At 42.1% G+C, this 25,165-nt stretch overlaps 1 protein-coding gene across 1 annotated transcript in view; it reads left to right on the top strand.

Annotated features, from left to right (window-relative positions):
• Positions 1–25,165, top strand: part of PTPN14 (protein tyrosine phosphatase non-receptor type 14) — a 78,848-nt gene that overhangs the window by 37,000 nt on the left and 16,683 nt on the right. Inside the window, exons 3-8 of the mRNA XM_075200974.1 lie at positions 5,211–5,380; positions 13,554–13,651; positions 15,152–15,219; positions 20,627–20,697; positions 22,602–22,689; positions 23,028–23,116. Coding sequence (XP_075057075.1) covers positions 5,211–5,380; positions 13,554–13,651; positions 15,152–15,219; positions 20,627–20,697; positions 22,602–22,689; positions 23,028–23,116 — 584 coding nt within the window. The remainder of the gene's footprint in view (positions 1–5,210; positions 5,381–13,553; positions 13,652–15,151; positions 15,220–20,626; positions 20,698–22,601; positions 22,690–23,027; positions 23,117–25,165) is intronic.

Below are 25,165 nucleotides of genomic sequence, written 5' to 3'. Positions count from 1 at the left end.
CTGAGAAATTTAGGGTTTAATGGCCCTGTTTACTATTACATATGTAAAAGTTCCAGATTCCCGTCAGGACTGCAGATATTTGACACACGGAAAGACCCATGTTACATATGCGGGTATTTCCTGACTGCAGAGCTGAAATAGGATATGATATTCTTGGAATTGTTGTTAAACGTTCTGAAGACTTTATTTTGTTATCACAACTCCGTCTTAAAGGATATCTCCACCCAGAATTGACACTTCCATTTTGGGTGCAGTTCCAATGCAAAATATTACTCACCCTTGTGTTTTGTTTTTTTTTGTTTTTTTTTCCCCTAGTTTACAAAATAAATCAGTGTCCCCTGTGAGCAGTCTTGGTGATTTTGTATGCTTTCAAAAAAGAGGTTGCCCATTTTGGGTACGCCCATTCTCTATAGCAACTACCCCTCTGTAACAACAGGGAGAGGGGGGCGGCTCACACTTACCATTTTATTTATCACTATGGAGACCAAGGTTGCTGGAGTCTGGACCGGTCATAACACTCAGGGGTAGATTTATCAAACCTTCTAAAAACTAAAAGCGGAGGTGTTGCCCAGAGCAACCAATCACGTTCTAGCTATCGTTTATCTAGAATGTACTGAATAAATGAGAACTAGAATCTGATTGGTTGCTATTGGTAACACTTTCACCTTTCCTCCTTAAAGGCAGGGGCAAACGCAGGATTTGTAGAGGTGGGTTTCCACACCACGCCGCCAGTGGGCGTGACCAGCATGCATGGGGGCGTGGCTATAATATTAGACAGTGCTTGGCTACTCTCCAACTCTTTCTATCCCCATAATATACATGGGCAATCCTGCGTGGACTACTGTTAGGTGCACGCAGTTCTCCCTTTTCAAGCAGAGCTGTGTGAAGCTGGGGCAGGGTCCAGCCTCCTCACTTATACAGTGCCCCAGGCTTGGAGGGGGGTTTCCAGGCACTAGGAATCCCCCCTCAGTTTGCCTAGGAAAGGGTTTGATAAATCTACCCCTCCGACTTACTAGGATGGAACAAATAAGTTCATTTTACACTTGATCAGAGAGGAGCAGAGGCCATTAAATAAGCTGCCACATTCGGCCCACTTCTGTCCCAACAAATCCATATTTGGGTGTCTTCAATCAACCGCTGTAGGACTATAGATGCGCTCGGGCAAATTCAGTTGCGCTGAAAATACAACTTAATATAAAATACAACTGAAATATTTATTTAAGTTCACTTTTAAGCAAAATTAGAAAAGTGAGTAATGTGTGAATTTTCCCTCCATACTCCTGTTTGATGTCTGAATTTTATGATGTTTAATCTACTCTTTTCTTTTTTTTTTGTGCCTTAGGCTAAAACCAGTATAGCATGTGAGAAAGGGAGTGCCACTAACACAGGGGGCTACCGACTAGTTTACAGACAAATAACCGAAAAGAGTTTAAAAATGCTTTGAAATATTAAAAGACAATCTGCTCATAAAGAATATTCATAAGTCTAAAATGACACTTATAAAACTATTCAGTTCCTTTCACGCCTCTGCTAGAAAGGTCTCACAGAGAATAATGTAATGCAGTTATGTTGTGGGATATAAAAATGTATAATTGATCATTGCATTTTATTTACGAAATAGTGAAACAGTCTTCTTATAATTGCTGCATGGCCTTTGGTTATGTTTGTTTTAATGGAATGTGGAACCTTCTCTAAACCTGGTTGTAAGTTGGGTGCACTGGTTGTAAGAGCGCCAGGCATGTATAACCAAATTATAGGTTAGGAATGTGCTCAGTGGGTGACCCTGTGCGTATCTAGATACACGAAAATAATATTATTAATGAAAGCCCAGTCTGTTATATCCTAAAACATAATTCTGCTAATCTAGGACATTTTTCCAACACGTAATTAACAGATATCTCTTGCATTATGGTGCTGCAATTACTGAATGTGAAGCAGTTTGCTGTAAGTTCATTAAGAGCCGCACGCCTACACATCCCGGGTGACCTGCTGCTGTGCGCCTGGACTGTATTCAAGCAAGCAGTGTGAAATGACCACTCTGCTCATATAATTTACAGTATTACAATCAGTCACTGATTATGTACTGATACTGTTCCTCTAATCGCTCGTTTCCATGTTCTGAACTCTCTCCAAAATCAAGTGCACAAAATGTTACCCAGAATCGGATTAACCTACTTACAAAAAGGAGGTAGAGAGAGAGAGCGCATGCGGTCATCTTATTTATTATGGCGACCGTCTTACGAAAGTTTGTCTGAAAAATAAAAGACAACGCTATTTTGGTTTAGAAGTGCTGACGATGGCTAGGACATTGTGCTAGTCTGTTGGTGCCTAAAGCTGGGTGCACACTACAAGTTTTTCACCCAATTATCGGGCCAATCGCGCGATAAACGACCGTTCGGCCCGATATTGCATTAGTGTGTACACTCCCATGATCATGCTTTTTTTGCTCCAAAGCTCATTGTATCGCTTCGTTTGATTTTGTAACCGGAATAAAAATCTCTATAAACGATGGAACAATGTTGTTCCAATCCTGCAGTGTGTAAGCACTCAGGACCGGCAGTGTCCATAGATCTCTATAGAGTTTACAGAGTGGCAATCTTTTCAACAGATGGTTATGACAGATGAAGAGCACAGAGCTGAAGGTAAAGCATGTATAGGGCGTACACATGAATTGGCTGATCGGAACTTCCAGTCAGAGACGTAATTTTAAAATTTTTATCAACTGGGGCGAGAAACAAAATTGCTGCCCCCTTAGCCCTCAAATGAAACCTAAAATATTCATAAACTGCGCCCCCTTTCAGCATTGCGCCCTGGGAGGTCGCCCCTATCGCACACCCCTAGGTACGTCTCTGCTTTCAGTCGTTGGTAAAATTGTTAACGATATCTCATCAGGAGAAATTTTCTGTAGTGTGTGCCCAGCTTAAGTGACTGAGTAAGAATAAAAGCAGAACTCTGCTATTTGTCAGATAATCACCTCCTAGTGCTATATATACACTGTTAGATGAGGCAGGAGAAGCTTGAATTTCCAGGAATCGCACCTCTGTACTCTCTATTGTGCTGGACATCCACTCAGGACCCCGAATCCCTGCAGTTCTGCTCGGTGAGGGGAGAGGTTCATTATACTTGTGTCTGGCGTTCCTCTAAATTGCATTAATCACTTACGGTTGATGCAGCTATTTGCTGGCTTAAAGTAGCAATCCTGCATATAATTTTTTCCTTAAAATATCAAGTTAAGTACCTTTTTTTTTTTTTTTTCTTTTCTTTTCTTTCTTTTTTTTTTAAGCATGCATCTGATTATTTTTCTTAGTTATCCTCCTATAAATCGTTGTCTCCTTTTTAAAAGCTCTCGGTCTGGCAAACAAAAATGTCTGCCAGACACTGTTGGTCTGCTGCACAGGCTCACAGCTCTCAGCATATCATGTGATGGTAGATGAGGAAGAAGGAGGATGTTGCAGTGCAGACAGAGCTCAGAGGGGTGTTCCAAAGCCTCTCTGCTCACTATGTCATGTGACTGTGGTTGTCATGGTATTCCAGAAGTTCTAGTAGTGTCACTACACTAGTGTTTTATAGTATGTTTGCATCAATATTGGTTTCGCCCAAAAAAGTAGTTGCAGCAACTAATATATAGTAGACTGGTTCAATTTAATCAACCATAAAGCTTTATTTGGATCGTTGACTGTCACAGGTGGTTAAAACTGAGGTCTTTTGTAATATTGTCTTATTTCTTATTACCACTTACTTTATTTTACCACGATAAAATATTTAACTTGTCCTGCAGGGCAGAATGTTGCGACAGTAATTGCACAGGATTATTTTTGCAGGAGGTAATTGATAATTTTGCTTTCAGCAAGAACATATTTTCTCTGTTGAATGTGAGGCCGTTCAGGGGTTCTCTGGCCAGTTTGCGAAATTTAAAGTGTATATTTCACTTACACACAAGGGAGACGGCCTCCTGGGGCTGAATAAATATGTAGGCTCTCCACAAAAGTCCCTCATTGATGCTGAAATTTCATATGTTCATAGACTGTTAGGATAGCCTACAAAATGTCTGCCTGTTAGGATGTTTACAGTTTCCCTGTTGCTTACAAAGTGTGTACTCTAGAACATTTTTTTTTAGCCATAATTAGACATTAGGGGTAGATTTATCAAATCTCAGAAAAAGTGAAGGTGTTGTCCATTGCGACCAATCATATTCTAGCTATCATTTGTCTAGTACAGTCTAGAGCATGATAGCTAGAATCTGATTGGTCGCTATGGGCAACACCTCCGCTTTGGAGAAGGTTTGTTAAATCTACCCCTAGGTCTTCTACCTAGGCCATATAGTGGTGCAAAGGTGTAGGGAATGCAGTTCAATTCAATTGAATAAAATATGTCCATAAGAGAAGGTGTTAAACAGAATATTTGACAATTTACATTCCCATGCCTGCTGGTAAAGATAATGTTGCTATAGGGGAGACTGTTGCCAAAATATCTTTCCTAGCAACGTAAATTCACATTTCCTGGATTATATGGATAATTACACATGCATTTTTCTGACTTTCAATAGACATTGGACAGAAGCCTAACTTTTATTTAAAGAAAAATAGCTATTTTTATATGTAGACGGTTCTTGATATTTGGATTACAGAACTCTGCATATTTTGTTTAGACTGTGTAAAAACATTGTTAATTGTACTCCTTTTTTTTTTTTTTTTTTTTTTTTACAAACCCGTATCTCCTTTTCAAACGCTCTCTGATTGACAAACACAAATAGCTGGCAGACGCAGTAAGTCCGCTACACAGGCTCACATCATGTCCCAAGAGCCCTGAGGGTCATTCCAAACTTTCTCTGCTCACTACATCATGTGACTGTGGTTGCTATGGTAGTCTAGAATCATAAATCATTAATAGCAGCCTGAAGAATAAAAGGAAAATGGTGAATACCAACATTCTTCTTATAGCCAGTCACAGTGATTTTAGGTAAAAATATAAAAAAAATGATTCCCCCCCCCCCCCCATAGGATTGCTGCTCTAATGCAAGTTACTAGTTAGCTGTTAGTTCTGTTAGACAACCAACCATTCGATTTTAGGGCAGAATGTTTCTGAAGTGTGCTTAGAATCAAACGCTTAAGTTCTTTTCGCCAGAATTCTATGTGTGTTTAGCTCTGTGTGTAAAATTATTTCCTTATTACCAAAGAGAGTGTGATTCTGAGCTGCTTTTCTTTTTCCAGACCCACTACTTTGGCCTGTGGTTTATTGGGAAGTCTCAGCAAGCCCGATGGGTAGAACTGGAGAAGTCGCTGAAGAAGCAATTGGACAAATTTTCCATGGAGTCCTTACTCTACTTTGGCGTAATGTTCTATGTGCCGAGCGTGTCCTATCTAAACCAGAGCGTCACCAGGTATGCCGTCATGTCACGTTTATTCATATAGCGCCAGCAAATTCCTTAGAACTTTACAAATGGGAACAAACATAGTAATAAAACAATACAGAGTAATATAGACTGACAGAGAGGTAAGAGGTCTCTGCTCGCAAGCTTACAATCTATCGGACAATGGGGGTCTGATACATGAGGACAAGTTCCACACATTGCATATTGGTCCAGCCAGAATGTCATGTCGTATTTATTTAAAGTGTGAGGTGTTTTCATACATTTGTATCGCTTGTCTTAATTTGATTAGTATAGATGGACATATAGATGGAATCTGTACCATGAGAACTTTACGAGAAAGACTGGATTACCATGGTAACAAATTTTGTCATTTATCATAAGGGGAGGTACTGGCCTTTTTATCGATAAGTTCAGGAGTGATACTCTTATCCAAGACATTTCCAGTGCTAGTGCTCGGTAATTGATGTACAATCATTATATTCCAAAATAAATGATCATTATCATCAGCTATTTATATAGCGCCACTGATTCCGCAGCGCTGTACAGAGAACTCGCTCACATCAGTCCCTGCCCCATTGGGGCTCTAAATTCCCTAACACACAGACTAGGGTCAATTTTTTTAAAAGCAGCCAATTAACCTACCAGTATGTTTTTGGAGTGTTGGAGGAAACCGGAGCACCCGGAGGAAACCCACGCAAACACAGGGAGAACATACAAACTCCTCACAGATAAGGCCATGGTCGGGAATCGAACTCATGACCCCAGTGCTGTGAGGCAGAAGTGCTAACCACTGAGCCACCGGGCTGCCCATCTAATATAACGCTGTTTTCTCCAGATTTTTGGCTCACTCCAGCTTGGTAAATAGACCCCTAAATGTGAGGAATGCACTATTGTTGTGCCTTCTTGGAAACCCCCTTGGTGTCTGTGGTTGGTAGGAGTTGGCGATCATCTCCTTGACAGCGTTAATAGAAGGGTCTGCACAGGGAATCTAACAGCTAGGAAGCGCTTATTATAGTTTCCAGCGGTTACACGGCTGACAGCAGCAGGGCAGGCAGCTTTGTCGTAGTGCTCTGTCTGAGATACACCGAGAAGTTACACTGCTTAGGCAAAGTGCAAGACTAAGTACACTTGTGCCCTGAGGTTAAAACGAATAAGGCTGAACTGAGCAGGGTTTTAACAGAATTACTGAAAAAATTAAATGGATGAAGGGAATGGTCCTACAGCAGTCGTAGGCCGGACCTCCAAGGGACATTATTACTCTTTCACTTGTAGACTGCTCCACAAACTGCACTTTTACTGGAGTAGTCCCAGAATGTGTGTGTGCCTCTTATATGCGGAGGAGATAAGACGCATTTGTGCAATGGCCTGACTGGCATGAATACTTCAGACAGTCGCCGAATACCCATTCCCACAGAACAGCAAAAAAAACCAACCCAAAACAAGATACTTCCCCACATCACAATACACCAGAGGCTTGGTAAACACAGGCTCATTGTATCGGATATATACATCTGAAATAGGCATATCCTATAGCAAGGTTAGACAAGAGACCAATTTCTTCCCCTGGTCTCAGAAATAACGATTTCTTATATCACAATATACACAATATCAAAAATACTGCAATTGCATAAATAAGTGCCCTGTGCACTATTTGCTTTAAATACATTTTTACCAAAGTTATTTAATAGTGATCCAGTCACATGTCCCTTGCCCAGTTAAGCCATTAGGTATGTTTTAAACCATAGAACATTACATCTAAGGACTTGCTAAGTGTTCAGTCATAAAAGTATTTACTCACGGACATATCTTGAGCAGAGTAAGTAGGTGCCAGTTTTATCAGCCAGATATGTTTGAATAAACTTAATTTTTATGTGTTTGCTCTGATATATCTTTAACCTGTAATAAATGTTCCTGGATGTGTTCCATGGGTCTTGCAGTAAATACTGTACCATGGGTGCAATACGCACTGTTTGTTCCATGCATGCTCCTCGTGTGTCCTTACATCATACATGTTCAGGCTGCCAGTTTAATGCTGGATACAAGCACTTGACGACATGATCACTCTATAATTTGGTCTCAAGCGTAGGTGACCACATTGGCTGAACTTCCACCATCCTTATCTTGGAACAAGCAGCCGATTTACATTGGGGCCTTTAAGGGTCTAGCAAGGTGACCACTCACACAGCCCAAAGTGGTCATTTTCCAACTAATGACCAATAATAATTAGATTTTTAGTCAGATTATCCGGTATCGTACTTTTTTTTTTTGTGGTCATGTGCGCTGTAACATCGATAACCAATCGCTCCGTATTGTTCGCAATATTGCAGTGTGTGTGGCCAGGTTTAGCGTAGGGATCAATAATCTCCTTTTTCGAGATTGGGTAGCGCTTGAATTCAGCCAGAAGCGCCAGTGTGTACCAGAGTCTATATCAGCGATCAGTAATTAGTTCTGTGCTGCTGTTTAACGGAATAGGAAGTAGTATGACACCCGAACAGGAAGATTTGGCTTCAAAAGTGTCACTTTCTGTCCGGATTTAAAACAAGTCACATAATCCCATGTGATCAAATTATTCTTTTCGTACATGGTACAATTCCTTTTTACTCCTGATTGTAGCAGTAATCTGCCCCCATTTTTGTTATACAGTTAATGGCAATCTTTTTGGGCAAATTAAATGAGCCGTTTTATTGTGTTTCCTGGAAATGGCAGACTGGTCGACCAGTGCTGGATCTGTGCCCAGTGGATTGAAGAGGAACGAGGGTGATGTTTAATTTTTCTATGGTGTGTCCGTGTGTTGCATGTAGTAATTCTCCTGGTATTTTAGATTAGCCCTGATTTAAATTATATGTTGCTATTAGGGAATGTATTTTGCTGGTATACTGTAGTTCCTCTCCCTGTAATTTGTGGTGATGAATGCAGAAGTTCAAGTGTAGAAAGATTCAGGTTGCAGCTTGCTGTCTTCTGCAAGCATGCCGCTACTGGCCTCCCTCGCATAGTTCACGTGTAAGGTTTATTTTTAACAAATAGTGGCCTTTTAGGGTGAAAAAACACTCTGTTCCTTCCTTGCAAAAGCAAACACGAAGATTCCAGGCTGGCTGTTTATTCTGCAATACAAGTTAATGGGTTTTAAAAGGGCAGTATCACCGAGAATTGTATTATAAAATGCTTGCAATGCCTTGGCCAGACTTTGACTCTGCAGCCGTATTATGTTGTAGGTTTCTGTGCTGCGGATATTAGCCTTTTATAAATATAGATTGATTTATTTTAGTTGTACATTGTAAACCCTAAGAGACCATGTTTTCACGACAGGATTAACTATATACATTCTCTAAATCGGCTGTTTTTGGGCAGTTTCACTTAATCTGAAAATTGTCATTTTGAAATACGTCCGGCTATGCGGCACAGAAACTGTTGTATTGGGATGAGTTTTTCCTAAATTGATTGAGAGAAGTTAAATATTATATATTTAACGCTTTGTGTAGTTCACACAGTGTTTTATGGAGGAATCAAGTCATTTGTTTTCATTTTTAAGATTTGCCCGTCTTTTTTTTTTTAAAATAACAAAAAATAAGGTTAGTAATACAGGCTGAGTAAAAGAATACACATAACGTTCTTGATAGAACCCGCTGTAAAGCTACAGACCTCCCTCTTGTACTCCTGCTATAATGCCTCAAACACGTCGAAATAAGCGGTTAGTGTGGGCTGTCCTGTGTGCTAAAGATTCTCTGAAGCTTCTCGTGATCATTCAAAGCCAATCAGGAGCCTGTATAGAGAGCTGACAGACTTCCTACCGTTTGATGATCTCCTCTACTCTGTACATCCACCCACGGTCTACTGACTATTATACGTTTACCAGATTGTTAACTCAGTTTGACCCAACTTAATGGGCTGAAGGGCCCGAAACTGAGCAGCTGCGTTTAGGTTTGTTTTAGTAACGTATAGTTCGTACACACTGCTGCTTATTGCATAGGCAAACCGAGGGGGGTTTCTAGAGCCTGGAAACCCCCCACCCCAAGCATGGAACACTGTATAATTGAGGTGGCTGGTCACACAGCTCTGCTTGAAAAGGGAGAGCTGCGTGCACCTAACAATAGTGCACGCAGCATTGCCCATGTATACTATGGGGATAGAAAGAGTTGGAGAGCAGCCAAGCACTGTCTAACATTATAGCCATGCCCCCATGCATGCTGGACACGCCCACTGGCAGTGTAGTGTGGAAACCCCCCTCTACAAATCCTGCGTTTGCCCCTGTATTGTATGCTGTTTTGAGGTCCTTTCAAGCTACGTTCTCCATACAGTAAAGATGGCACTATGGATTTTGTGGAACATGTACCTCTTAGATTTCCTGAACAGTTTTATGTTGGCGTCCATTGGCACATGATTTTTAATGATAGATGCAGGTATTTAAAGCATCAGTCCCCAGTATGATGGGCATTATTAATTACCTGCCTGAATTGCTTCTCTTCTCTCACCTCCCCCCCTTCAAGACTTTGCCAGCTGTGAAATAGTTCATTTAGAGTGTTGTAACTTTCTGTCTAACTCCCCTCTTTAAATGCCAGCATTCCTGGTAGCTCCCACGGAAATTGTGCAAAGTGCACCAGCCGGTACCGGATTCCTTGGATGCTTCTAGTAGTTGTGCTGGTAAAGTTGATCTTTCTTATTTAACGTGTGATTAACTCTTAACTATTTTTCTTTTTTTTATTTTTTTTTTATTTTAATACACTGTCTGAATTCCAGCTTTCAAGTTAGATTGCTTGCAGTGCTCATAACACTTAATGCTGCTAAAGGTCATAAATGAAAACAAATTTTGACCTGTGATTAACGGTAATGTTGACCTGGCCCATTAACATATATTGTGTATGTTAACTAGATTTAGATCTATAATATGTAGCATCAGTGGCAGATGGTGCGGGGCTTAGGACCGTACAGTGGCTTGGACTTTTTCCCCATTCAAACATGGTGGAAAGAGATCAGTGGGAGGGGCTTACTGGGTATTGCAAGAGGGGGGATCTTGCTGTTTGTTGGTAAATTAGTGTATGAGGTTTGCTGTGTACATTTTATACGCCTGTGTTGTTGCTGTGTGCTCTAATGAACATTTTACTCCATCTTGCCCTTAACACATCTTTGGTCCAAAATCACAAATTGCCCTGAGAGAGCTTTTCGCTCATCCCTAGTATATATTATTATCATTTATTTATATAGCGCCACTAATTCTGCAGCGCTGTACAGAGAACTCACTCACATCAGTCCATGCCCCATTGGGGCTTACAGTCTAAATTCCCTAACATACACACACAGACAGACTAGGGTCAATTTGTTAGCAGCCAATTAACCTACCAGTATGTTTTTGGAGTGTGGGAGGAAACCGGAGCACCCGGAGGAAAACCACGCAAACACAGGGAGAACATACAAAATCCACACAGATAAGGCCATGGTTGGGAATTGAACTCATGACCCCAGTACTGTGAGGCAGAAGTGCTGACCACTGAGCCACCGTGCTGCCCAAAATTATATATAAAAGGGGTTCTGCAGCTTCAGATAACTGGTATCTATTTGCCCGCACGCACACTCCTGCAACTTTTTATTTAAAGACCTTTCCATTTTCTCTCTTGCTGTGCTTTGCAGCCATGTGTTTACATGAGCAGGTAGAGTCATGTATTGTTGTTAAGGGCAAGTGCATAGCGATAAATTAAAGCCACAAACAGTTGGAAGCCCTCTTTACTTATTCGCAAAAACAAATGGAAGCAAGGATTGGATGTTGTGGGCAGACTTAATACCACAGGGCTGTCTGTAAGATGTAAGCACTGATCACAGAGCACTCATCAGACAAGTACATTTTATGCTATTATTTCTCTATATCCATCTTCACTAAAGCAATTAAGTGACAGATTTTCAGCAAAACATGTTCTGCTCTCAAAATAGAAACCACATGAAAGTTCCAGTAGATGTTGTACTTGTTGTTATATGAAGCTCTCTGTCTCCTGTAATTAGACAGACACAGAAAAGCTGTCGCCTTTCTATATATTATCTTTCTTTATTATCTTTTACTTTGTGAAAATATTAGACGTGATTATAGTAGTGGGTATTATCCAGTTTATGTACCTGACATTTACAGTCACTATTAAAGATTTTTTTCAAAGTGCTTCTGTCTGATATCTTGACCTCCTTTTACCTTCTTATTCTTATTTAGCGATCACCTTAAATAACGACACGAGACCGGAGTGTGGCAAATTTAAATGATTTATTTAACTATGGTGGAGGAGAATAAAGCAGTCAGTCCGACGTCTGCCAGGCCAAACCCAACTGTCCCAGCATAACCTTAAGACTTATCATCTGGGGAACAACCAAACCCCTGGGATCAAGTGGGGGGACCAACCAATCACACCCCAATATCTACCTTGACGGGACACCGCGTCTCGATTTTACAGAACCCGCCCATCCTTTGGGCTAGGTGGAAAGCAAGCACAGGGGCGGTACCTGAACCGAGACTATAGCCGATTGACTCGAAGAGAGGCGGGTTCATCTTGTCCAATACCGTAAATGTGCGCCTAAAACCACTGGCCGTCGACTGCACTGCGTTTTCCGGCCACTCTCCATCCAGGTACACGAACAGACATGCCAGCCGCCAGTAACTGAGCCCCATCCTGAACAGCATCCAGTCGTTTCTTCATGCTCCCAAGAACCAACAACCAGGGAGGGTGGGTGGGCAACGTCCAGAACTGCAGAGACTGATTAACTCTCCGCCCATCCCACTTATAGCCTTTGTCCCCCTCCCCTATGACACCAGATGGGCGCACTCACAATAATTAACTATTAAACTCCAGAGAAATAATTCCCGTTAAAGATGCAGCAAAGCTTTTAATTTCCTTCGGTCTTATCCAGCCCTCAGTTCTTAGTCTATTTTGATGTAGATTAGAAGAAGAATATAGTTAAAGTGGAGATGTCCCCTGCATATAGTGGCGGCAGCCATTTTGTGCAGGACCCCAATATTCATAAGAATAAAGTCCATCAGCTCATTCATAACTAGTGAAATCGCTGAGGCATTGAGGTACTTGGTACCTCGGTGATGTCTCTAGATCTTACTGAATGAATAGACTTGAATGTGCGTTCAGCCAACAAATGTATGTAGGCGACGGATAGACTTTTAATCAACAAGGAAAAGGGTCTTGCCCCTGCACAGTATCCTACTAAGTACCCCACCTCTTGGACCGACTTCTAGGCACTAATGAAATCAGTGAGAGGCATAAGGCACAAAGTGCCACATCAATCCTTTTTTTTTTTTTTTTTTTTTTCTTTTTCTTTCTTTTTTAGAGTTTTGACCCCGTTCCACTTCTCACTTTGTCGCTTTCTGTTTTTTTTTTAGAACATTTTAAGTTTAGTTGTCTTTTTTAACTCCAATCCCTGCTGACTACATGGGGTTCATTACTACCCCTCAGCTCGACACAATAATATTTAAGCGCTCCCTGATACCAGAGCAGAGTGTCACCAGCATTTACAAACCTACAGGTGATACCAAAAATGAAAGTCTGGCAGCGTGTAAAGGTTGATTTACTGATGGGCACGGGATCAAGCGTCTAGCAGTGTTGCTGCCAGCCTTTGTAGAGCATCTTAATCACCGTAATCTGTAAATTGATGCCCTTTTCAAAGACAGGGTACTTATCTTGGTATGTGCGATTTGTAGAGATTTGACTCATGAGCCAAACGTGAGTAATTGCATCATGTGTGTGGTTTTTTTTTTTCTTCCTGCTTTAAGTGTACCTGTTGCGTACGCACAGTTGAGGCGGCCATTTTGGGAGCTGGAGACGTTTTCCTAAAATGGAGCCCGTCTGCTCTCTCTCTAGAGACTAATAGCATCAGCTACACATGCGATGCAAAGCATGCTGGTACACCACACAAAATGGCTGTTGAGAAACAGCCCAAATCAGTGCTGATTTATTTTTTATTTTTTTTCAGAACTTTACAGCGATTTTAATATTTTAAGTCTTGCAATGTGTTATTAAATAAGCAGTTAAGGATGTTATATGAAGCTTTTCAGTTTTTAACACCATTAACAAAATGTAAGATTCGTATCTACCGTAAAGTACGGTAAATGTGTAAACCACGAGACGTGTTCATTCCAGCAACATAATAATGTGCATGAAAATTGCATTTCCTCTGAGCCCTGATCACGACCCTTCTTCTTCAGGTTCCAGTATTACCTCCAGTTAAGGAAGGACGTATTTGAAGGACGTCTTCACTGTACTGTGGAACAGTACATCCGACTAGCTGCGCTAGCTGTACAAGGTAATGCTTGTTTATTGCAATTCCATTCTCCGCTATTTTGTTAGGTATTTAGTGTTAGACAGCCATCGTGTTGACGAATTTTGTAACCTCCACAAGCTACAAAGGTGTTTTCTGCTATGAAATCGCCTTACTCTCCGTGCAGGACACTGTCTGTCTTGTTTGTATTTATTCATCCCATACTGCAAATTCAGTTTCAAGTGGTAGTATAAGAAACAAAAGATAAATGCAAAATATTGCGTGTTTTTTGGCGATATCCGGCGGGTCAGGGGAGGTTATCCTTGCTCCTCCTGTCAATAGACCCACACGCTTGCCAGTAATGGCAGTCTCAGAAGCAATGAGGAGAGTCGGCTGTCGGCCAGTGATACTGTAGAGGCAACTTTTATTTATATACAGGAAGTGTGTAGGCCAGTGTTGGCTAACATGTGACACTCCAGGTGTTGTGAAACTACAAGTCCCAGCATGCTTTGTCAATATATAGCAGCTTATTGCTGAAAGAGTATGCTGGGACTTGTAGTTTCACAACACCTGGCGTGTCACAGGTTAGTCAGCACTGGTGTAGTCCGTGCTGGCTGAAGAAAGCAAGAAAAGCCACCCCTATCCGCCACCGAGGTCTGGGGCACTGACTGCTTGGATGTGTCACCGCACTGCAGGTGGTAATTTGTATTTATCACCATGTATTTATATAGCGCCACTAATTCCGCAGCGCTGTACAGAGAACTCACTCACATCAGTCCCTGCCCCATTGGGGCTTACAGTCTAAATTCCCTAATACATACACAGACACACAGACACACAGACACACAGACAGACACTAGGGTCAATTTGATAGACAATTAACCTACCAGTATGTCATACTTGCCAACTCTCCCGTAATGTCCGGGAGACTCCCGCATTTTGCGAGAGTCTCCCGGACTCCCGGGCGAGTGTGGCAATCTCCCGAATTCTGCCCACTTCACTAGGAAGTGCCCCACTTCCTAGTGAAGTGGGCAGAATTAGATCCCAAACGCCGCGATTCCCGATGAATCGCGGCGTTTAGCCCCGCCCCCCGCTGTCAAATGACGCAATTTGCGTCATGACGTCACAGGGGGCGGGGCCGAAATGACGCGATTTTGGCCGCCCCGCCCCCTCACGCCCCCCTCCACTGGCTGGCTCCCGGAAGGGAGCTGAAGAAAGTAGGTAAGTATGCAGTATGTTTGTGGAGTGTGGGAGGAAACCGGAGCACCCGGAGGAAACCCACGCAAACACAGGGAGAACATACAAACTCCACACAGATAAGGCCATGGTCAGGAATTGAACTCATGACCCCAGCGCTGTGAGGCAGAATCTATAGAATTCCACCCAAAACTGTTTTTTGTTTTTTTTTTTTTTTTTTCTCTTTTTGGGTGGCATTGACCTTTAATAAGGAACAGACACACTTTATTTAGAACTTGCACTGTTGCATTTCATTCGCCGATATTTTGATGTTTCTGATAATGAATGAGGGCTTGTTTTGTCTTGCAGTGGAATTTAAGGATTATAATGTATTTGAGACACATGACTTCCTCAGAAATTACATGCTGTTTCCTGCGGTAAGTTTTTCATTTTGTACAGATTATCCCTCACAACTGTGCCCCCTTTTGGATCTAAGTCCTGCTGTCCCTCTTTGAGGTCTGATGTATAAACCTGTGGGGGTAACTTGGATTTACATTCCGCAGTGTGCTTCAGCATATTGGTATGTGTTCTACTGATCACTTGTATCTGAAGTTCTGGAAAGGTTCATGTGTGATTTATTGGGTGACACACACTGGTGTGAAGGAATTCTTATTCTTTGCGTCACCCAATGATATCACCGCTGGTGGACTACATGTCGTAGTATTCCGCAAAACCTTCACAAAAGGATGGTAGCCCCAGCAACTAGAAAACATGCAGTTTATTCATGTAAAATGTGTTGTGGAAAGACACGTGTTCAGTCTTTACAAATGGAAAGTATATGGAAAGAATAAAAGTATAATTCAATCCTCATACTTGCCTGAACTTTCCATTGTAGCCTTAATTTCCGCTGTCACTGTTCATATACGGTGGGCAGAATTGATTTAAGACAGGATCATCCAAAATTGGACAACCTCTTTTTAAAGATTGTCATGTTAGAAAATAGTTTTATTTTTATTTATTTTTTCAATCTGGGACAGCAGAGTATGAGTGACCATTTTGCATACTTGCTTGTCAGAAATGCATTGTGTTATATTGACTCGTATATGGGAGGAGGGCCTGACACTAGTCTTCACTTTTGACCTAAATCTGTACCCATTAGGACACTGTCCTAAACATGTGCTGTTTGGCTTAAACCCTCTGTAAGGCCTCGTACACATGGGCGTTAACTTTGAGAATTTAACATACATTCCTAAAGCTAAATAAATGTGCATTGACACGGACAGTACACAAAATAGTGCAAGTGAACGGACCTATACAAAAACACACTTTCTGTCACCCGTTTGCTTTGCCTCAATGTGGACATTGCCTGCAGCGTTCAGAAGTGGTAATGCTTGGTCAAATATAACGGGGTTCTGTGGGAACGCTTATTAAGTACATAATACACTGAATTGCAGGGAAGATTTAAGATTTGTTAATAAACCAGGTTCTAGCTCTAACTTTAAAATAAGGACAAAGTACAAGGTTTTGTCTATACTTTTAACTAGCTTTGTATTTCAATGTCCGTATGTTTGATCACTAAATGAGTGGATAGAAAATACTCTATATTGAACATTACTTGTTAGCAGAGCCACAGTGACATGTCCTGTTGGTACTAAATTATACTGCATATATGTATATGTGTCTGTGTATATATGCGTGTGTGTATATGTGTGTCTGTGTGCGTATATCTAATATATAAAAGCCTAGCGGCGTGTGATTGTGTGTGTGTGTGGAAAAAACTACCGGGTGACAGAGTGCTCAAGCTGCAGCGCCACCTGCTGGGCGGAGTTATATACTACACTGACCTACTAAATTCTTAGCATTATCTAATATATAAAAGCCTAGCGGCGTGTGTGTGTGGCGATGAAGATGACAAGAACCTTTTTAACACCTTAAGTAGCTTGATTTGACTAGAATGCATGAGTATCATGCATGGGTTAACTTGTATGAAATAGAAGGTAAGAAAGTGGTAGGTCCGTAGTGATGAAGTATTGCTGTGTTTTGACACTTTGTATCCAAACAAGAACTTTTTTCAAGGATATAGATATGTGAATGTGATGAGGCTTGCAGCAATTTGGACAAATTTAGTTACAACATGTATGTACAGCTATTTCGGTAACATTATTTTTTTAGCTTGGTTATGAACAGACTGTGATCTATATCAGAGTTTATAAGTGGCTTTAGTTCCTTGTATGGATGGCAATTCAGTTAACCTTAAAGTAGCCTCACACATTATGGGCTAGATTTACTAAATTGCGGGTTTGGAAAAGTGGAGATGTTGCCTATAGCAACCAATCAGATTCTAGCTGTCATTTATTTAGTACATTCTACAAAATGACAGCTAGAATCTGATTGGTTGCTATAGGCAACATCTCCACTTTTTCAAACCCACAGTTTAGTAAATATACCCCTATGTCTCTTCGCAAATTACAACAATGACAAAATCGTAAATTTTTGCTCGCAGCCCTGTGAGGTGCGAGCAAAAATTGGGAGAATATTTTTACAGACCAATTTATAAAGTTCAAGGCCACCACGGAACCTCGGGGATAATTGAATCCCCCCCTGTATGTTTTTGTTTGCTCAGTTTTGCAGCGCAGTTGTCGTTAACATAAAATGCGTTTTGCCGTAAACACCGTTGTAAAGGACAGAGGGCAGCGTTCAGTTCCTATAGCTTTTTATACCAAACGTTTATTTTGGCTGACATGAAAATCAGATGCAGAAGAATGTGAAACGTGTCCCAACAGTTATTGGGCCTGGTCTGCTCGTGCTTCCTCCATCCTGAAGTCATCGCAGGCAGATAAGGACAGGTTTATTTTTCCGTGCTATTTGCCTTCTATATAAGATGTTTATCTTACATAAATTATTATCGCAAAGGATGTCATCTTGCTGGATGCCCTACAGAGGGAGATCACGCTGGTCTTAGAATATATTTCTTGTTCTGTAACATATACTTGTATTTTGAATACGTAAACCAAACGCGTTCCTTGACAAATGGAAGGAGGTTTTACTCTACTATATACCCAAGAACAGATATCCAACCTCCGCAACAGGAGCGGTTATGGACGCGCCGCTAAACCACAAGAGCCGGATCTATAGTCACGTTCTCTAACTTCATTTGCCCAGAAGGGGTGCTTGGATTTTGAAAACAAAGAACGTGTGTGATGACGTCAGTATTTTTGCATAACATTAGTCAGCCGGTCGGTGTTGGCCAATGTCAAGTACAACAAATTCTAAAGACATTGTCTGGAATCTGGTTGCGTCGGGCAACACCTCCATTTTTGCTTTTTAGAAAGTTTTATAAGTCTACCCCTTAGTACAGTGGTGGGCGACAGGCAGCGCAGTGTACCTTCCTGTGTGTGGCCCCTATGAAGGCTGAAGGGCCACTCCTGCGGCTCTCCAGCCACTTAATCATACTTGCCAACTCTCCCGGAATGCCCGGGAGGCTCCCGAATTCCGTGTAGGTCTCCTGGACTCTTAGGGGAGCTGACAATTCTCCTGCACCTGCCCACTTCCTAGTGAAGTGGGCACATTTGAAGCCTCCATGATGCGATGCTCTGGGAATCTCATAATTTTGGCCCACCCCCCGTGTTAAAATGACGCTTTGCGTCACAGGAGACGGAGCCAAAATGATGCTATTTGCGGAGCCCCGCCCCCTCACACCCACCTCTACACGAGACTCCTCGAGGCCAATCGTTAAAAGTTGGCAACTATGCCCTTAATGCTGCCCATCATCGCTGCCTTAGTATCCATAGCTGCATTTTAACACTGGGCAATGGATTTTACCTTCATGGTTCATCTGAAAACATTAATTTTAGGGTTTAATGTCTGGGTAATAATATTACTCAGCTTATGTGTGTACAAAGTAAGTTTCCTAGTGGGGCCTTCTCTACGGTTTGTGTTTTGTATTTCACGCCCCCTGTAAACCATATATTGGAGCCGCAGAACGTGTTCCTGCTGTACAAACAATGAGGTTATTGTTCAAAGACTTTCCTGCATTGTTCTGCCATGAAGTGCTGTAGAAACGATAACTCCTGTGCGACATTGTGTCCATCTGTCTAAACACCAGCACAGCTGCCGCCTCTGGTCTCTAATGACACCTACACTCCAGCCACCTTCCCTTCCCGTTAGTCCAGGAGTAGCAAACGCTTTGTTGTTCAATAAACGTGACTTTAAGCCCCAGCGTTTAGTGACGACGACTCAATCCCTTCTAAACAGTCATTTAAAAGTTAAAATCGCATTTATCAACTCAAGAACGGTGTGATAGACTGCTAGACAACCTGTAGTAGGATTAAACGCAATAGATAGTAAAAAAAAGAAAAAAAAGTAATTCTATGTAACAGCAGGCCCTCCGGTGGTAAAAAATGACACAATTTTGGAGAGGTTTGCTTGCTCCATCAAAGTATTTTTTTTTTCTTTTTGTAGCAAGTTGCATTGTGCATGCTACAGTTGTACAGACATGTATCACATTGCTGATCACTGGATACCTCTCCCTTATGCATACTTGTATGACAGCCGCACATACTGTGTACAGAGCCTCGGGGGGAGGACTAGCTGAGCACAATACCCATTGCCCGGGGCCTTGTTTTCTGAAGAATTCTGTCACTCTCTGATCTCGTTGTATTACATTCTCTGTGTGGTTTATTGCTCAATCTGTCAGCCACACTTGGAACCACTTCAGAAATGTATCCAAGGCTACTGAAGCAGCAGTGGTTTTATTTCTTGATAAGAAAGCACGGTAAGGTTTCGGGGGATCTAGACAATCCGAAGGACGAGGTCAACTCGTGTTGCGACAAAGGGCCCCCCTTGAGATAGGCTAGCTGACACAGGCAACCTGCGGCTCTGTAGGTGTGATGGAACTACAAATCTCAGCATGCCCTGACAGACTATGGCGGGCTTTTAAAGCCACACGTAACACCACCGCTTAAATTATAGCCCATATGTGTTCTCCATCCAGAGTAGTGTTCAAACTCGACCCTGGGCTGGCAGTGCTAGCTGGTACTTGTAGTTCCACAACGCTTGGAAAGCCATTTGCACCAGCTATCAAGTGGTTGATAGCTCTGCAGACTATTAGGAGCATTTTAAAGGGAAAAAAAATGCAGGTGGCCCAGCCCAAGGTAGCCCACTATGGGACTGGCCTGGGGAGGGGGGGCAAATACCCCCCTGCACCTAGCCCAGCCTGCCCCTGACTTCCCCCCCCCCCCCCAGGCTTACGGTTAGTCTCACAGTCCTGGTTGAAAATTTAAGCTGTGTTAAATTATGGAAGGGGCGTGAGCCGGATGACCAATGAAAAGCCGGAGCCGGACAGAGGGGCGGTGCTAGCGTTAGGTGATCCTTAATGATGGATTGCTGGTCCAAGGTCACGCTGAGCGCCAGGCGCCGACACGGAAAGGCAGCTTTGTACCTATAAAGCTTCTGGCTGTTGTCCATTCATGGATGGCGATGATGTCACAGAATATATAGTCTATCGTTAAGCTTTAAGCAATGAAAGATGAACTTATGTCTTTTTAAGTTTAAATAAATTCTTGTATATTAAACACCTTGTCATCTACACATGGATCCTCGCCTTGCCGTATTTTGCTACAAGTTGTAAATGACTTGGATAAAACCTGTTTCAAAAAGTGGCGCATAAGCAGAACAATGTACAACGTTAGCCGCGATATAGCACAAAAGAGATCTGGGATTGTCTGCAATTATAAATGTCAAGGTGTTAATAAAATGGTTTTGTGATTTGTGTGGGAATACTGGAGTCTATGTATGTTTGGAATAACCTAATCTATTTTGGTCTTGTGTGTTGTCTTCTTACAGAGCTGGGTCCAAGACAAATCTCTATTGGAAGAATTATATCACAAAGTGGCACTGGAAAGCAAAGCTCTAAGGTGAGAGATTTGGGCTCTAATCTGTTTCTGCCCTCGCGCATGGAATCCCTGTGACCGCCAGTAACATAGAAGTTCTTGTTACAAACGAACGCTAATTTAAAGGGACATGTTCCTGGAATTAGTTTCCAAATCATCTGTAAGAAGACTGTGTGTGCCCCACCTGGAACAACGCCCACCCCCAGGGGTTATCTGCAGTGAGTGGAGGTCATATTGTGTGACTGTGTCACACAGTAGGTTGATTACCAGCAGATTCCTATTGGTTGCCCCAATCCCGTGAAGTCCTTCACAGTTCTCCATGCAGTGACTTAAGAATTGGTGTCATGAGCTGTTTCTAGACTCTTAGGGGTATATTGACTACACTGCAAGGTTGAAAAAGTGGAGGTGTTGCCAATAGTAACCAATCAAATTCTAGTTACCATTTGTTTAGTACATTCTACAAAATGACAGAGAGAATCTGATTGGTTGCTATAGGCAACATCTCCACTTTTTCAAACCGGCAGTTTAATAAATATACATCTACTCTCTTACAAATTGGGAAGGTGGAGGGGTGTGGGGGGGGGGGCTACTTCCATTCTTAAATAAATGTTTGCCCTACGTAGAATTAATGGGGACGGTGCTCCACCCTGCCTGAAGGTCCCATAGAGCTCCATAAGGAAAATTGGAATCTTGAAGTGAGTGGCTGAGTGGGACGGGTACATTAGACAATTCCTGGTTTATATCCAGCCAATCATCTTCCTGCAGCTGTCAGGCTCTATAAAGGTGCAATCCTGACAAAACCAAATCCTGACAAAACCACGGGGGCTTTTGTTTACAAAGGTGTCCGCTGAGTGCTCTGGGCGCACGGCCCTCTCCGTGATGGAGAACTGCTGTTTAATGAGACCAGGATTTTTGTGTTTTGTGTTCTGCTCTGCTCATCCCCTGTGTGGGACAATCTGCCCATATTTCCTACCACTACCTAATAATAAAAGTATATGTGACCCCGTTAAACGTAACTGCTGGCCTCCTGTGTGCCCCGTCTATCCCAGGAGATCGCACCCTCCTTGTGCTTATTATATGTAAATCAATGTTTCATATCTATCCGTCTTCCATCCCTCTCGTCTATAACAGGCTCTCTAATTTGTTAGCAAGTAACATTAATATATGTATAAACTCGCACAAACAAAACAGTCTGTATAAACAGCGAGTTCTGATGTCACATACGTGTTCATCATGAAAACTTGTGTATTCTAAAAAATAGTGCACTCCTGCTTTAAATTATTACCGATAATTGGTCACCTCAGATTTTTGTGCCCTGAACAAATACACTTGTCCTACAGCCTCGTACTTTCATGTGGTCACACAACTCCTCTGATGTACAGTAGGAAGTATATTATCCTATATGTAATTTCTATATCTCGCTTATATGATATTTGTGTCACATGACTCGCTGTGAGTGGGCTCTGTGATGGGATGAGGGTAAAACACACCTGGCTATGCGGATAATCTCATACAAGCTTTTTCTGACAAAGTGAAACTTGCTAATTACAAGATATAATATACCCCTTACTGTAAGATATCGGAATACGACCGAAATCCACTGGCTTGTCATAAACAGTCATTACACCCCGTGTTATCAGAAATCTAACACAGTCCTCCTAAGCCACTTCTGGGTTATTGCAGAATTCACCTCAATCTACTAATTTCTGGGATTGATCAATAATGAGGATTTGAGTGTTGGTTGAGGATGTTCTATTTCTATACAGTAGTGTTCCTGCAGAACAATCCAGCGGCCATCTGTTGTTGTGACAGGGGACAGTATGAGTAGCATAGATAAAACAGTAAAACATTTATTATACTGTTTGTGCACAATACGATTGTCTTCTGTGCGTAGGCTGACTCTGTTCTGTTTGTTTGTTGAATTGTAGCGGAATGCCACCAGAGGAGGCTGAAATTCTTTATATAAAAGAAGTGGAGCTGATGGACGGATACGGGCAAGAATGTTTCCATGTAAAGGTACAGTGTTAAATGGTCTGGTATCCTCATTCCTCGTTTTCATATTTTCCTACATTTCAGAATTGGCACTAGATGGGCATTAGAGGATGGGCAGTGTTCTGTGCCACCTAGGTCTCTCTGTAGCTGAGACAGCGGCTGTAAATGAATAACAGCCGCTGATTGGAGGAGCTCTTTTGTTTAATGTTGCTTTCAGGGAAGTAATATTTTGACAGAGCTGTGACTCCCATTGCAGACAGAATGCCGTCTCTCTACTACTAGTTGGCTAAGCAGCATTAAAAGGTGATGCATAAAATATGAATACATTGTATGCTAATACTTAGTGTTTTTTCCAATTGTAGGACAGTCATGGAAATGACATAACCCTCCATATTTTCTTCAAGGGCATCTTTGTTGGAGACAGTCTTGGAAAAGCGACAGCATGTTACAGGTAAGTGAGCTACTGTGATACCATTGGCTGCCTTCTGATCTCCTCTCATTAATAATCTGTGATCCCATTGGCTGCTTTCTGATGTTCTGTGCTCCCAACCCTACACCTGTGATCCAATTGGCTGCCTATACAGTCCTGGGCATCTCTGTTTTGTCCCGTGAATGCTATTCTGCACTGTGATGTCCATTGTACATGACAATTGTGCTCCTGAAATTTAGGTTTTTATAACACTTAAAAACAAATTGTCTCCCTCTCCCATGGTCTTTACAGCATAGGCAAACCGAGGGGGGTTTTCTAGTGCCTGGAAAACCCCATCCAAGCCTGGGGCACTGTATAATTGAGGTGGCTGGACCCTGCTCCCGCTTCATACAGCTATGCTTGAAAAGGGAGAACTGCGTGCACCTAACAGTATATTATGGGGATAGGAGGAGTTGGAGAGTCGCCAAGCACTGTCTAAAATTATAGCCACGCCCCCATGCATGCTGGTCACGCCCACTGGTGCTGTGGTGTGGAAACCTCCCTCTACAAATCCTACGTTTGCCCCTGTACAGGTAACTATTCTTATAGAATATAAACTGTGCGATGGCAGGGGATAGCACAGGATATGCAGCTCTTCTCTGACAATCGTTTCACAGATCTGGGCACCAGTGCCCCCAACGTGCTATCCCTGCCTCAATAATGATAGGCTATACGTGACAGTACTGTGAACATTCGGGCAGCACCTTAGACATGGGTAGAGGCGTCTTACATTCTTCCCTTTTATTTAACATTGCAGCCATAGCTAAATAGGGTAAGGCAATTAATTCTGTAATAATAACAAATTGCTATGACTTTGGGAAAGGGAGAAAATTCGTTTTTAAATCCAAGTTGCCTTGTAAACGAATTCCTGACTCCTTGGGCTGTTGGTGGACTGTACGAAGAGGACTTTAATTTTCAGAAAACACAGGTGCTTCTCGTGTGTGACCGCATAACACAGACACCTGAGAACAAAGTAACGCGGGCATTGTGCATTCCGCAGGTCAGAGCACGCCGGGCGCCCCCGGGGCAGAGGTGCACAGTCACACACACTTTGTCATCATCCTTGTTGCTGAGGCAGATCTTCAAAGTGTTTGGTTTCATAGCAAGTAAAGGACACTGCGTGCTTATTGCTGCAAATATGTATTTACTGCTGTATAATGGTGCTGTTTACTTATGAAATAATAGAATAAATAGCACATAGGGACCATTACTATTTGTTACTGTAAAACTGTAGCAGCAGCTTTAGTGACATTTATAGGTTTCTACTTATTATGAAACTCTTTACAGAGTATATTAATCATTCACTTCAGTCCCTGCTGCAGTAGAGCTTACAATCTATACATCCTACCACACAGACCGATGGACACACACACACGTTCATTTCATCATTGGATAATTAACCTACTAGTATGTTTTTGAAGTGTGGGTGGAAACCGGAGCACCCAGAGGAAACCCACACAAACTCGGGGAGAACATACAAACTCCACACAGATAGGGCCATGGTCGGGAATCAAACTCGTGGCCCCAGGGTTGTGAAGCAGCAATGCTAACCACTACAGCACTCTGCTTTCTGACATCTACGGAGGTTGTTTATAAACACATCAAACTTCTCATTTTTGCTCTTGTTGTAAATTAGGCACAAAATGCATCCAGGGAAATCTTAGTACAAAAAAAGTCCTCCGTTTATCACATAATGTTGTTGCATATCCTTATTTTTTTAACATTTGCAAAAACATCAACGGGGCACAGAGACATAGAGTAAGTGACCGTAAAGGAAGTGACTGATTAAAATAGTCCTGTGGCCTTTTCTCCAGGGGCGGCTGCTAAACTCTAGTGCCTAGAGCAGAGTGGCGTTATGTGTATTATGTATATTTAATGCTAACATCGCCTTGCCAATGTCGGCTTGTTATATAATGTATCCATACATGTTTGTGTGTTAGGGAATTTAGACTGTAAGCTCCGATGGGGCAGGGACTGATGTGAGTGAGTTCTCTGTACAGCGCTGCGGAATTAGTGGCGCCATATAGATAA

This window comes from Mixophyes fleayi, chromosome 3, assembly GCF_038048845.1.
Source record: "Mixophyes fleayi isolate aMixFle1 chromosome 3, aMixFle1.hap1, whole genome shotgun sequence".
Taxonomy (NCBI): Eukaryota; Metazoa; Chordata; class Amphibia; order Anura; family Limnodynastidae; genus Mixophyes; species Mixophyes fleayi.
The sequence above is the reverse complement of the archived record's forward strand: the minus strand, read 5'-3'. Positions and strand labels throughout refer to the sequence as shown.